The sequence below is a fragment of the Perca fluviatilis genome, chromosome 21 (assembly GCF_010015445.1).
Source record: "Perca fluviatilis chromosome 21, GENO_Pfluv_1.0, whole genome shotgun sequence".
NCBI classification, from domain to species: domain Eukaryota; kingdom Metazoa; phylum Chordata; class Actinopteri; order Perciformes; family Percidae; genus Perca; species Perca fluviatilis.
In genome coordinates, this window is record NC_053132.1 from 2,006,571 (window position 1) to 2,022,849 (window position 16,279).

General features: G+C 38.1%; 1 protein-coding gene across 5 annotated transcripts in view; it reads right to left on the reverse strand.

The window, feature by feature from the left end:
- Positions 1-59: 59 nt before the first annotated feature.
- The window catches only part of si:ch1073-416j23.1 (rac GTPase-activating protein 1), a 39,920-nt gene continuing 23,700 nt past the window's right edge, over positions 60-16,279 (reverse strand). For 2 of the 5 annotated variants that reach the window (XM_039788753.1, XM_039788754.1), the window contains 4 exons: positions 14,832-14,964; positions 2,140-2,257; positions 722-833; positions 60-615 (listed from right to left, as the gene is read on the reverse strand). In XM_039788753.1, the coding sequence (XP_039644687.1) occupies positions 570-615; positions 722-833; positions 2,140-2,257; positions 14,832-14,964 (409 nt within the window). In that variant the 3' untranslated portion in view covers positions 60-569. Of the gene's footprint in view, positions 616-721; positions 834-1,328; positions 1,595-2,139; positions 2,258-14,831; positions 14,965-16,279 lie in introns of those variants that run through there. The other 3 variants (XM_039788758.1, XM_039788755.1, XM_039788756.1) reach the window with 3 other exon arrangements.

Consider the following 16,279-nt stretch of genomic DNA (forward strand, 5'->3'; position numbering starts at 1 on the left):
TATTCAAGCGTTGACTTTTATTTAAACATCTTTACAAGATTAAGAAGTTAAAGAGAAACATGTTTTAGCAGCTTCATCTTTGTTTTATTTTAACATTAAAATAAACTTTATTCAAACAAAAGGATCAGCTGTTGGGATGTTTTATTACTAAATATTAAAAAGTAAATTTAGATCCCATGTGACACGGTCAGCGTGAGAACCAATCAGACAGCAGGACTGAAGTAGATTTAGATCCCATGTGACACGGTCAGTGTGAGAACCAATCAGACAGCAGGACTGATTCACAGAAAGACTGACGGCTACATGTTTTACAAAGATAAGTAAACAAAGATACACACAGGTACACAAAGATACACTCAGGTACACAAAGACACACACACACACACACGTACACAAAGATACACACGTACACTCAAGTACACAAACACAGGTAGACAAAGATACACTCTGGTGCACACACACACACACACACACAGACACACACACACACACACACACACACACACACACACACACACACACACACACACACTAAATAAGGAATGGCTCCAGCCTGCAAACAGGGAGGATCAGCTGGGCGAGGTGAAGAACTTTCTGCCTGGTTCTGTTCGTGCTCTGGAGACAGAAACACGACAAGACATTAAACTATCATTTCTGTTGGTTTAATTAGCTGGAGACATTATTAGCGACACAGAGCTGAACGGGCGGGGTCTGGTCTTACGTGCTGGCGGTGAAAGCGTTGCTATGGTTTCGGATGGGTCTCACCGATCCTCTGACGTGAGTTTTGTTGTAGCTGTTTATCTCGGGAGAGGTCAGCGGCTTGAACAACCGGCCTGGGGAGGAACACACTAACTCTTCATCAGGAATCACAGCTGGCTGCTGTACAACACTAAGACTTCATCAGGAATCACAGCTGGCTGCTTTACAACGCTGACTTCAAACTTCAAGAAAACGAACTGTCTGCTACAGTGTTTCTCCATCAATGGGCAATTTAGATTTTGGCTCCCAACGATCACAAAAACAGAGCAGTCGAGAACAACTGTTATTCTGCACATTACGTTTAAAGTAAAGTCTTATTTTGTCTTGGGTTCTGAATGAAAAGTCTGACGGTAAATATATACTCAGCAAAAAAAGAAACGTCCTCTCACTTTCAACTGCTTTTATTTTCAGCCAACATTAAAAAATTTAACTACTAAGAACTAAACAATGTTTCACAGACATGTGACTAACAGAAATGTAAAAATGCATCCCTGAACAAAGGATGGTCAAAATCAAAAGTTACAGTCAGTATCTGGTGTGGCCACCAGATTCTAAAGTCAACGAGGAATCCTGTTCAATAATCCTTATTTCAACACTGACGTAAACTATCATGATGATAATTTTCTCCATAACCGAGCAGCTCTACATTAAAGTGAAATACAAACTCTTGAAAGCATCAGACGGGAGAAAACCAGAATCCACCGCGTCCCTCTTCCTTACAGACGACGTGTCTGGATGCTTTCACTTTTTATCGATGAAACTGGATGGTAGCATCGTAGATCGATGTTTGCTTACAGCCCTGATGAACACGCCATTAACCCAGGGAGAAAACTTGCTGGATTGGATCATTAAAGTGAAAAGCAGAAGATGAACATCATCACAACCTAGATGTGTGTATGTCTAAAGTCTAAGTAATGATGTGTAAGTAACTCTAAAAGTGGCGTGGGGAAGCTTTGGCAGTTACTTTTTTACAGTAACTTTTTGCAGGATGCTTTGACTACCGAGAAAACCGACTGCAGCTGATCAGACCCAGGGGAAAACTCAGTTTCATCGTTACCAAACCCACCACGTCCTGTTACTAACCGATAATATATATGATGTTAAACCCTAATGGTCCCTAATGGTCCCTAATGCGTCCTGTTCCCAACAGATAATATGTATGGATATTAAACCCTAATGTTCCCTAATGGTCCCTAATGCGTGCTGTTCCTAACAGATAATATGTATGGATATTAAACCCTAATGTTCCCTAATGGTCCCTAATGCGTGCTGTTCCTAACAGATAATATGTATGGATATTAAACCCTAATGTTCCCTAATGGTCCCTAATGCGTCCTGTTCCTAACAGTTAATATGTATGGATAATAAACCCTGACCCACCGCATCCCTGGTCCTGGCTGCTGCATGGCGCCGTGTTGGAGGACGAGATGTGGTCTGTGTGGACGGAGAGGACGCGTCTCCAGAAAGCTTGAGGGAGGGACAACAAGCGGCAGATCACCTGGAGACAAAAAGACACAATGAACCGGACAGGGATTCATCTTGTTCAGTGTAGTCCAGAACCCCTAAACCAAGACCAAGATATTACAAAGACCAGAATCCCCAAAACCAAGACCAAGATATCACCAAGACCAGAACGTATCGACAGTTCACATGTTTATCCTCCCAAAGATAGTCAGTAATTATAACGTCTACATATAATGTCAAGTCAAGTTACTTTATTTGTCCCCCAGTGGGGGCAATTTGTTATGTAGCAGGTAGTATAATAAAATCACACACAATACAGAGATTGCCTACCTTTCAGGCAAATTTAAAAACATAAATAATAAATGAATTTATCTATGGTTCTTTATAGAATTAAAAAGTAGAATGGCTGCAGGTACAAAGGAGTGTTTATATCTATTTGTTCTGAGTTTTGGAAGTATAAAGCGTGATCCGGATGGCAACATCTGAAATTCAGCCCGTAAGGGATGAGAACTATCTGACAGGATAGATTCAAACCTTTTTAGCATCTGCTAAAGTTTTAATAAAGATGAAGTTAATTATAATGTCTACATAGTGATTTATATTGTCTACATAGTGTTGAATGAGACAGTTATTCTATTATAATGTCTACATAGTGTTGGATAAGACAGTTAATATATTATGTCTACATAGTGATTTACAATGTCTACATAGTGTTGAATAAGACAGTTAATATATCATAATGTCTACATAGTGTTGAATAAGACAGTTATTATAATGTCTACATAGTGTTGAATAAGACAGTTATTATAATGTCTACATAGTGTTGAATAATAGTTGCTATATTAATGTCTACATAGTGTTGAATAAGACAGTTATTATATTATAATGTCTACATAGTGTTGAATAAGACAGTTATTATATTATAATGTCTACATAGTGTTGAATAAGACAGTTATTGTATTAGAATGTCTACATAGTGTTGAATAAGACAGTTATTATATTATAATGTCTACATAGTGTTGAATAAGACCGTTATTATATTATAATGTCTACATAGTGTTGAATAAGAGTTATTATATTATAATGTCTACATAGTGTTGAATAAGACAGTTACTATATTAAAATGTCTACATAGCGTTGAATAAGACAGTTATTATATTATGTCTACATAGTGTTGAATAAGCCAGTTAATATATTATGTCTACATAGCATTGAATAAGACAGTTATTATATTATGTCTACATAGTGTTGAATAAGCCAGTTAATATATTATAATGTCTACATAGTGTTGAATAAGAGTTATTATATTATAATGTCTACATAGTGTTGAATAAGACAGTTACTATATTAAAATGTCTACATAGTGTTGAATAAGACAGTTACTATATTAAAATGTCTACATAGTGTTGAATAAGACAGTTACTATATTATAATGTCTACATAGTGTTGAATAATAGTTACTATATTATGTCTACATAGTGTTGAATAAGACAGTTATATTATAATGTCTACATAGTGTTGAATAAGACAGTTATTATATTATAATGTCTACAGTGTTGAATAAGACAATTATATTACAATGTCTACATAGTGTTGAATAAGACAGTTATTATATTATAATGTCTACAGTGTTGAATAAGACAATTATATTACAATGTCTACATAGTGTTGAATAAGAGTTATTATATTATAATGTCTACATAGTGTTGAATAAGACAGTTATATATTATAATGTCTACATAGTGTTGAATAATACAGTTACTATATTAAAATGTCTACATAGCGTTGAATAAGACAGTTATTATATTATGTCTACATAGTGTTGAATAAGCCAGTTAATATATTATGTCTACATAGCATTGAATAAGACAGTTATTATATTATGTCTACATAGTGTTGAATAAGCCAGTTAATATATTATATTGTCTACATAGTGTTGGGCATAAATCTATACGTTTTCCTTCCACATCCTGATCCATGGGATCCATTAAACGCTTCCATTCCATCCTGTCCAGAATCCATGGTTCCACATTCTCACCTGTACCCCAAGGTCCCTCTAAGCATGTAGCTTCCCGATGCCAAGATCCGTCATACAGCACAAACTTCCCCCATCTACATCATCATGCATGTGGGGCACAAACGACATCAGAGCGAGACGGTCGATAGCACACCAGGAAGACTTCACCACTCTCCTTCTCCACCCTGATGGGTACAGGTAAGCGGATTGTCATCTCTGGGCCTCTACCTACATACAGGAAGGGTGCGGAGAGATGGTCCAGACTGTTCTGGCTCCACACCTGGCTGGAACCACTCTGCACTTCCCTGAGCATTCCCTATGTCGACAACTTCAACCTGTTCTGGGAGATGCCCAACCTGCTGAAGCTTGATGGTCTCCACCCAGAAACCGCGGAGCCAGGATGCTATCTGACAACATAACGACCACACTGAAAGGCAAGTATTGACATTATGTTGAAAATATCACAGATTCATGTCCCCAGGCATTGATCCTGATAGCACTATACAAGTGGATGAATCTGAAAATGTTTTCTGCAGGATAACATGTAGTACTAGTGTTATTCCAGTAACGTGTAGTACTAGTACTATTCCAGTAACATGTAGTACTAGTACTATTCCAATTATAATCAACAACAGACCACACAAAGTGGTGAATAGAGGGGCAATACTTAACAACCTAATTGGAATTAAAACTACCACTGCAATGATAGAAAAGGAGACGAAAATTAGATGTGGATTACTAAATATCAGATCTCTGTCTTCTAAAGCAGTACTAGTAAATGAATTGATATCTGATAATCAAATTGATCTATTCTCTTACTGAAACATGGCTGGGCCATGAAGAATATGTTAGTCTAAATGAAGCGACTCCTCCCAGTCATATTAATACTCAAATTCCTAGAGGCTCCGGCCGAGGAGGGGGAGTTGCAGCCATATTTGATTCAAGCCTGTTAATTAATCCTAAACCCAAACTGAATTATAACTCTTTTGAAAGCCTTGTTCTTAATCTTCAACATCCAACACGGAAATCAGAACAGCCAATTATATTTGTTGTTGTCTACCGAGCTCCAGGTCCGTATTCTGAATTTTTATCTGAATTCTCAGAGTTTTTATCATGTGTAGTCCTTAAATCAGACAAAGTACTTATTGTAGGTGATTTTAATATCCATGTGGACGTTGACAGCAATAGCCTTACTACTGCTTTCAACACATTACTGGATTCAATCGGTTTCAGTCAGACTGTGCACAAGGCGACGCACTGTTTTAACCACACCCTCGACCTTGTGCTGGCATATGGTATTGAAATTGAGGACTTAAGAATATTTCCGCAGAATTTGGTATTATCAGATCATTTTTTAATTACTTTTGAATTCTTGCTACCTGACCATACTAAACTAGATAATGGATTCTACACTAGATGCCTATCTGACAGTGCTATAGCTAAATTTAAAAATTAAAGGAAGATATTACAACAGCATTTGACTCTATGTCGTGCCTTAGAATAACAGAGGACCTCTATGTTAACCTCAGTCCCTCTCGGGTTGATGCATTTGTGGACGGTGCTGCGACTTGCCTACGGACGACCTTGGACTCTGTCGCTCCTCTCAAAAAGAAGACGATGAAGCGAAGGAAAAAAGCTCCTTGGTATAACGAACAAACTCGCAGATTGAAACAAGTCTCGCGAAACCTCGAGGGTAAGTGGCGCTCCACCAAAGTGGAAGAATCCCGTCTGGATTGGCAAGAAAGTCTCAAAACCTATAGGAAGGCCTTAAGAAAAGCCAGATCAGACTATTACTCTTCACTAATAGAAGAAAATAAGAACAACCCAAGGTTTCTTTTCAGCACTGTAGCCAGGCTGACAGACAGTCATAGCTCTACTGAGCCATCTATTCCTCTAGCTCTGAGTAGTGATGACTTCATGAGCTTCTTCAATGATAAAATTATAACAATTAGAGATAAAATTAATCACCTTTTGCCCTCAACTTCTAACAGTTCATCTTTAAATACAGGACCGCTAGAACGAACGACTAATCCGACATATACTTAGACTGCTTTTATCCTATAGACCTTCAACAATTAATGTTAAAGATATCCTCAGCTAAGCCATCTACCTGTCTCTTGGACCCCATCCCAACGAGGAGCTACTAAAAGAAGCGTTACCCGTGGTAAACACTTCACTACTAGATATGATCAATATGTCCTTATTAACAGGTTATGTACCGCAGTCATTTAAAATAGCTGTGATAAAACCTCTTCTGAAAAAACGACCCTGGATCCTGAGGTCTTAGCAAACTATAGACCTATATCTAACCTTCCCTTTCTATCCAAGATCCTTGAGAAGGTGGTTGCTAATCAGTTATGTGGTTTTCTACATAGCAACAGTTTATTTGATGATTTTCAATCAGGATTTAGAAAGAATCATAGCACAGAGACGGCACTGGTGAAAATTACTAACGACCTTCTAACAGCTGCAGACAAAGGACTTGTCTCCATTCTTGTTTTACTAGATCTTAGTGCTGCTTTTGACACTATTGATCATACAATCCTGTTACAGAGATTAGAACACTTAGTCGGAATTAAAGGAACTGCACTAAAATGGTTTACGTCTTATTTCTCTGAGCGATCCCAATTTGTTAACATTAACGATAAACCCTCCAAGCGCAGCGCAAGTCAGCCATGGCGCTCTCTCAAGCGCTCAGTGCTTGGACCAATTCTATTTTCCTTATATATGCTTCCTCTAGGACATATTATTAGGAAACACTCAATTAATTATCACTGCTACGCAGACGATACCCAATTATATCTGTCAATTAAGCCAGATGAAAGTGGTCAGTTAGCAAGACTTCAACGTGTTGTTGAGGATATAAAATCCTGGATGACCCACAACTTCCTGATGTTAAACTCAGACAAACGGAAGTTATTGTGATAGGACCAACGCACCTGCGAACTTCGTTTTCGAAAGATATAGCTACTCTGGATGGTATTGCCCTGGCCTCCAGCACTGCGGTCAGAAATTTGGGAGTTATTTTTGATCAGGATATATCCTTCAACGCCCATTTAAAACAAACCTCAAGAATAGCCTTTTTCCATCTTCGTAACATTGCCAAAATCAGGAATATCCTGTCTCAGAATGATGCTGAAAAACTAGTCCATGCATTCGTTACTTCTAGACTAGATTACTGCAATTCCTTATTATCAGGTTGTCCAAATAAGTCCCTTAAGGCTCTCCAGCTGATCCAGAATGCTGCAGCACGTGTTCTGACGAGAACTAAGAGAAGAGATCATATTTCTCCTGTATTAGCTTCTCTGCATTGGCTTCCTGTGAAGTCTAGGATCGAATTTAAAATCCTCCTCCTGACTTACAAAGCTCTAAATGGTCAAGCACCATCATACCTAGAAGAGCTCTTAGTACCTTATTGTCCCACTAGGGCACTGCGCTCCCGGAATGCGGGGCTACTCGTGGTTCCTAGAGTCTCTGGAAGTAGACTGGGTGCCAGGGCCTTCAGCTATCAGGCTCCGCTTCTGTGGAACCAGCTCCCAGTCTGGGTTCGAGGGGCAGACACCGTCGCCACATTTAAGAGTAAACTGAAAACCCTCCTCTTTGACAAAGCTTATAGTTAGGGAGTGAGGAGTTGCAGCGTCCACCTAACCCGGCCCACCTGCTTCTCCTCGTAGTTAGTTATGCTATTACAATTCTAGACTGCAGGGGTTGCTGTTTCCTTCCTATGACACACTGAGCTGCTCTCTCTTAACTACTTGTTACTTCTATATGCATCCTGTCCCAGAATTGCTTGTTACTAATCTAGCTCTGGGGAGTTTACTCCCCGGAGTCCTTATGTTTCTTCTTCGCAGAGCTATGCTCTGTGATTCTCTGCAAATCCCGGCCGCATCCTGCTGCATCCTGCTGCATCCTGCTGCATCCTGCTGCATCCGCTGCATCCTGCTGCATCCTGCTGCATCCTGCTGCATCCTGCTGCATCCGCCGCATCCACCCATGCTCTGCAGCGCCACGTTACATCCCGCAACGCCCTGCTGTGATGTTCCTATGCACAGAGTAGTCTGGATCCGGTATAGGGGACTGCACTACTCAGTATGACACGATGTGCCCTGCTATGACATGAACTTCCACGATAACCTTCGACGTCACTGTGACCTTTAATGTGACTATTATCGCCACTGTTCATCACACCCCCAACCGGCCCGTCAGACACCGCCTACCAAGAGTCTGGGTCTGCCGAGGTTTCTTCCTAAAAGGGAGTTTTTCCTTGCCACTGTCGCGATAGCCACTGCTAATGCTTGCTCTTGATGGAATTACTGTAATTGTTGGGGTTTTGGAAAGTGTCTCGAGATAACTTTTGTTATGATTTGATACTATAAATAAAATTGAATTGAACATAGTGTTGAATAAGACAGTTACTACAGTGCCTTGCGAAAGTATTCGGCCCCCTTGAACTTTTCGACCTTTTGCCACATTTCAGGCCTCAAACATAAAGATATAAAACTGTAATTTTTTGTGAAGAATCAACAACAAGTGGGTCCCAATTATGAAGTGGAACGAAATTCATTGGCTATTTCAAACTTTTTTAACAAATAAAAAACTGAAAAAGTGGGCGTGCAAAATTATTCAGCCCCTTTACTTTCAGTGCAGCAAACTCTCTCCAGAAGTTCAGTGAGGATCTCTGAATGATCCAATGTTGACCTAAATGACTAATGATGATAAATAGAATCCAGCTGTGTGTAATCAAGTCTCCGTATAAATGCACCTGCTCTGTGATAGTCTCAGAGGTCCGTGTAAAGCGCAGAGAGCATCATGAAGAACAAGGAACACGCCAGGCAGGTCCGAGATACTGTTGTGGAGAGGTTTAAAGCTGGATTTGGATACAAAAAGATTTCCCAAGCTTTAAACATCCCAAAGGCGCACTGTGCAAGTGATAATATTGAAATGGAAGGAGTATCAGACCACTACAAATCTACGGACCCGGTCGTCCCTCTAAACTTTCAGCTCATACAATGAGAAGACTGATCAGAGATGCAGCCAAGAGGCCCATGATCACTCTGGATGAACTGCAGAGATCTACAGCTGAGCTGGGAGACTCTGTCCATAGGACAACAATCAGTCGTATACTGCACAAATCTGGCCTTTATGGAAGAGTGGCAAGAAGAAAGCCATTTCTTAAAGATATCCATAAAAAGTGTCGTTAAAGTTTGCCAAAAGCCACCTGGGAGACACACCAAACATGTGGAAGAAGGTGCTGTGGTCAGATGAAACGCAAAATCGAACGTTTTGGCAACAATGCAAAACGTTATGTTTGGCGCGCAAAAGCAACACAGCTCATCACCCTGAACACACCATCCCCACTGTCAAACATGGTGGTGGCAGCATCATGGTTTGGGCCTGCTTTTCTTCAGCAGGGACAGGGAAGATGGTTCAAATTGATGGGAAGATGGATGGAGCCAAATACAGGACCATTCTGGAAGAAAACCTGATGGAGTCTGCAAAAGACCTGAGACTGGGACGGAGATTTGTCTTCCGACAAGACAATGATCCAAAACATAAAGCAAAATCTACAATGGAATGGTTCACAAATAAACATATCCAGGTGTTAGAATGGCCAAGTCAAAGTCCAGACCTGAATCCAATCGAGAATCTGTGGAAAGAACGGAAAACTGCTGTTCACAAACGCTCTCCATCCAACCTCACTGAGCTCGAGCTGTTTTGCAAGGAGGAATGGGCAAAAATGTCAGTCTCTCGATGTGCAAAACTGATAGAGACATACCCCAAGCGACTTACAGCTGTAATCCGCAAAAGGTGGCGCTACAAAGTATTAACTTAAGGGGGCGGGTGAATAATTTTGCACGCCCACTTTTTCAGTTTTTATTTGTTAAAAAAGTTTGAAATAGCCAATGAATTTCGTTCCACTTCATAATTGGGACCCACTTGTTGTTGATTCTTCACAAAAAATTACAGTTTTATATCTTTATGTTTGAGGCCTGAAATGTGGCAAAAGGTCGAAAAGTTCAAGGGGGCCGAATACTTTCGCAAGGCACTGTATATTAAAATGTCTACATAGTGTTGAATAAGACAGTTACTATATTAACATGTCTACATAGTGTTGAATAAGACAGTTACTATATTATAATGTCTACATAGTGTTGAATAAGACAGTTATATTATAATGTCTACATAGTGTTGAATAAGACAGTTATTATATTATAATGTCTACAGTGTTGAATAAGACAATTATATTACAATGTCTACATAGTGTTGAATAGACAGTTATTATATTATAATGTCTACATAGCGTTGAATAAGACATTACATTATAATGTCTACATAGTGTTGAATAAGACAATTATTATATTATGTCTACATAGTGTTGAATAAGCCAGTTATTATATTATGTCTACATAGTGTTGAATAAGACAGTTATATTATAATGTCTACATAGTGTTGAATAAGACAGTTATTATATTATAATGTCTACAGTGTTGAATAAGACAATTATATTACAATGTCTACATAGTGTTGAATAGACAGTTATTATATTATAATGTCTACATAGCGTTGAATAAGACAATTATTACATTATAATGTCTACATAGTGTTGAATAAGACAATTATAATATTACGCTTATATAGTTGATGAGCGCCAGTTATTATATTATGTCTACATAGTGTTGAATAAGACAATTATTATATTATGTCTACATAGTGTTGAATAAGACATTATATTATAATGTCTACATAGCGTTGAATAAGACAATTATATTATAATGTCTACATAGTGTTGAATAAGACAATTATTATATTATGTCTACATAGTGTTGAATAAGCCAGTTAATATATTATGTCTACATAGTGTTGAATAAGACCGTTAATATATTATAATGTCTACAGTGTTGAGTAATACAGTTATATTATGTCTACATAGCGTTGAATAAGAATTATATTATGTCTACATAGTGATTAATAACAAAGTTACTATATTATAATGTCTACATAGTGTTGAATAAGACAGTTACTATATTAAAATTTCTACATAGTGTTGAATAAGACAGTTACTATATTATATCTACATAGTGTTGAATAATAGTTACTATATTATAATGTCTACATAGTGTTGAATAAGACAGTTATTATATTATAATGTCTACATAGTGTTGAATAAGACAGTCATTTTATTATAATGTCTACATAGTGTTGAATAATAGTTACTATATTATGTCTACATAGTGTTGAATAAGACAGTTAATATATTATGTCTACATAGTGTTGAATAAGACAGTTATTATATTATAATGTCTACATAGTGTTGAATAAGACAGTTACTATATTATAATGTCTACATAGTGTTGAATAAGACAGTTACTATATTATGTCTACATATTTTTAAAAAAAAAATTTTTTTTTTTTTAATTTTTAAAATTTAAAAAAAAAAAAAAATTATTTTTTTTTTTTTTTTAAAATATTATATTATAATGTCTACATAGCGTTGAATAAGACATTACATTATAATGTCTACATAGTGTTGAATAAGACAATTATATTATGTCTACATAGTGTTGAATAAGCCAGTTATTATATTATGTCTACATAGTGTTGAATAAGACAATTATTATATTATGTCTACATAGTGTTGAATAAGACAATTATTATATTATAATGTCTACATAGCGTTGAATAAGACAATTATATTATAATGTCTACATAGTGTTGAATAAGACAATTATATTATGTCTACATAGTGTTGAATAAGCCAGTTAATACAGTGCCTTGCGAAAGTATTCGGCCCCCTTGAACGTTTCGACCTTTTGCCACATTTCAGGCCTCAAATATAAAGATATAAAACTGTAATTTTTTGTGAAGAATCAACAACAAGTGGGTCCCAATTATGAAGTGGAACGAAATTCTTTGACTATTTCAAACTTTTTTAACAAATACAAAACTGAAAAAGTGGGCGTGCAAAATTATTCAGCCCCTTTACTTTCAGTGCAGCAAACTCTCTCCAGAAGTTCAGTGAGGATCTCTGAATGATCCAATGTTGACCTAAATGACTAATGATGATAAATAGAATCCAGCTGTGTGTAATCAAGTCTCCGTATAAATCCACCTGCTCTGTGATAGTCTCAGAGGTCCGTGTAAAGCGCAGAGAGCATCATGAAGAACAAGGAACACACCAGGCAGGTCCGAGATACTGTTGTGGAAGAAGTTTAAAGCCGGTTTGGATACAAAAAGATTTCCCAAGCTTTAAACATCCCAAGGAGCACTGTGCAAGCGATAATATTGAAATGGAAGGAGTATCAGACCACTACAAATCTACGAAGACCCGGCCGTCCCTCTAAACTTTCAGCTCATACAATGAGAAGACTGATCAGAGATGCAGCCAAGAGGCCCATGATCACTCTGGATGAACTGCAGAGATCTACAGCTGAGGTGGGAGACTCTGTCCATAGGACAACAATCAGTCGTATACTGCACAAATCTGGCCTTTATGGAAGAGTGGCAAGAAGAAAGCCATTTCTTAAAGATATCCATAAAAAGTGTCGTTTAAAGTTTGCCAAAAGCCACCTGGGAGACACACCAAACATGCGGAAGAAGGTGCTGTGGTCAGATGAAACCAAAATCGAACTTTTTGGCAACAATGCAAAACGTTATGTTTGGCGTAAAAGCAACACAGCTCATCACCCTGAACACACCATCCCCACTGTCAAACATGGTGGTGGCAGCATCATGGTTTGGGCCTGCTTTTCTTCAGCAGGGACAGGGAAGATGGTTAAAACTGATGGGAAGAAGGAAGAAAAAAAAAAAAGAAACACCCCAAAAAAAAAAAAAAAGGGGGGGCAAAAAACCCCCTGAGACTGGGACGGAGATTTGTCTTCCAACAAGACAATGATCCAAAACATAAAGCAAAATCTACAATGGAATGGTTCACAAATAAACATATCCAGGTGTTAGAATGGCCAAGTCAAAGTCCAGACCTGAATCCAATCGAGAATCTGTGGAAAGAACTGAAAACTGCTGTTCACAAACGCTCTACATCCAACCTCACTGAGCTCGAGCTGTTTTGCAAGGAGGAATGGGCAAAAATGTCAGTCTCTCGATGTGCAAAACTGATAGAGACATACCCCAACCCACTTACACCTGTAACCCCAAAAAAAAAAAACACAAAAAAAAAAAAACAAAAGGGGGAAAAAAAATTGCTAAAACACCAATATTTCAGTTTTTATTTGTTTAAAAGGTTTGAAATATCCAATAAATTTCGTTCCACTTCATGATTGTGTCCCACTTGTTGTTGATTCTTCACAAAAAATTACAGTTTTATATCTTTATGTTTGAGGCCTGAAATGTGGCAAAAGGTCGAAAAGTTCAAGGGGGCCGAATACTTTCGCAAGGCACTGTATATTATGTCTACATAGTGTTGAATAAGACCGTTAATATATTATAATGTCTACAGTGTTGAGTAATACAGTTATATTATGTCTACATAGCGTTGAATAAGAATTATATTATGTCTACATAGTGATTAATAACACAGTTACTATATTATAATGTCTACATAGTGTTGAATAAGACAGTTACTATATTATAATGTCTACATAGTGTTGAATAAGACAGTTAATATATTATAATGTCTACATAGTGTTGAATAAGACAGTTATTATATTATGTCTACATAGTGTTGAATCAGACCATTATGTAAGGGTTAATGCCCGACGAGGTGTCCATTGTCAGGTATTAATGGACGACGGCGAGGCGTGAACCGTCCGATGCGCAGCCATCGGTCACTTGCCAAATAACACATTTTTAAAACATTAATTCATATTTTAATTAGTGTTACAATCGAAATCTAAAGTTTATCCAAACAATAACTCAGTTTCCCTGGTTACGCCTGACCTGGAACAATCATTCCCATCCATCAGGTTCTTATGCAATGCAAATGTTGTTCTCTCCACCAGGAATTAGGAAGAACCTTAGATAAGACTTGCCTCCCTTAGCAACCGGAGATATTTATATAGTCCACTCAGCTGGTAGAACCCTTCAGTTTAGCTACGAGCCAGAAAGCTAACGCTATGCTAGCAAGATCCAAAGTCAATAACATTGTGTACAGTTGGCAATCAGTCAAAATAATTTGACAGTATGTTGAACAACAAGACAAGCTAGCTATCCAGCCATGTCATTGTCCCCAAAACAATATAACGACTTTTACGAAGAATTTGATCTGCGATGTGTAACGTTACTGTCGGCTGCAGCGGCGCAGCCTGAAGCAGTGACCTGAACAGTGAACGGGATGTGAGATAACGTTATTCGCTGTGAAACAAAGTCAGTCCAGAGGGCCAGTATAACTTACTTCTTGCAGCCTGTGTTTTTTAGCGCCATCCTGTGGTGTTCAGAGGACGAGTTGGAAATAATAAATCCACATTTCCTTATTGATTTAATGTAGTGCATTAATTTAGAACAGTAAACAGTCAGTTTCACCGAACTCCTTTAGTAGGTGTCCTATATCACTTTTTAATGGACACCCTGCAGCCAATCAGAATCGAGTATTCACCCAGACCATGGTATAATATATTATAATGTCTAGATAGCCAACCTTTGGCTGCGTGTTTGTGTCTCTCATGATGGTGGTTGGAGACGGCTCAGACATGCCGTGTCCAACGATGGTCGGTCCGAACACCCGGGCCAGATTATTCTGGTCCATCTGACAACGAGGACTGCTCATCACCCTGGACAAACACTCACAGTTTACACGGTGAAAAACAGACAAAAAATGCAACAAAAAAAGATACAACTTTGAAAAAGTGAAAAATGTTTTAATTTTAGAAAATTTTAGAAAAACCGAAGAAATTAGAAAAAAGCATTATTATAATAAAATTTGGTAAAAGCTACAAAAACTTTGAAAAAGTGACAAAAACATTCAATGGAAAAGGGATTAACGGTTCAAGTAACAAATCCGAACCGTTCCGTCTACTGGTCCCAGGTCAGGCCATTTATTGTTCGCTGAATTTCAGCCGCTCAGATTTTTGCAGAAAAACAAACTTCAGATAGTTATTGGGGAAAGGAAAAGGTAGGAAACAGCAACTCCTTCTCCCCGCAGCGTTTAAACAGCTTCTGAATCCTAAAAAAACAACAAAGCTGCAGTTTTAAATTTTATTCTTTTATAAAAGATTTGACAATTAAAACATTTTTATGTTCGTTATGTTCTTAGCCAGAGTTTGGTTAAGGTAAATGGTTAACTTCTTGCCAGATACATAAATAAACAGCACGTTGAAATTGGCCCGTTTCCTGGGTGAAAGTCTTGTGTTTTCGCCTTTACTTTTCCAACCCGTTAAGTGATGCCCTGATACATCAAAGCCTAAAGGTCCCATGGCATTACAGTTTTATAACATCAATGTGAGTTCCCCCGGCCTGCCTATGGTCCCCCAGTGGCTAGAAATGGTGATAGGTGTAAACCGAGCCCTGGGTATCCTGCTCTGCCTTTGAGAAAATGAAAACTCAGATGGGCCGATCTAGAATCTTGTCCTTATGTTTGTTTGCTTGTTTATTTATTGTCCCCGAGGGGAAATTAGGTTGCAGCAGAAATCACATCATAAGGCATTTTAACGACATCAAAAAAAAAAAAGAAAAGACAAAAAAAAGACTGTAATATGTAGATATTATTACTCATAAACCAGGGCACTTGTATGGGGGGGGGTTGTGTGGGTTGAGTATGGTACGGAGGAAATGGGCTTTTCCTCCGCTGCTGTCCCCGTGAAATGTGCCCCCGCCCGTGCAACGCAGGGAGGCGGGGGGATCCTCCCACACCGTGCAGCGGACTCTAAAAGCGGACTTTTAGCATCAATAACGACGACAATGGCACCTGATCAAATGTCCTTTTTTACCAAATGGGAGTGAGAATGTGTTGGAATGCCACAAAGCTTCTTAATCATTTTATTTTGGGGCTGTCACTTGTCATCTTGGAGCTTGGGAGTGAGAAAAAAAACAAAACATGAATAATAACAGGCTACATTGTTTTACAGATATGCTTACAGTATGTATTGA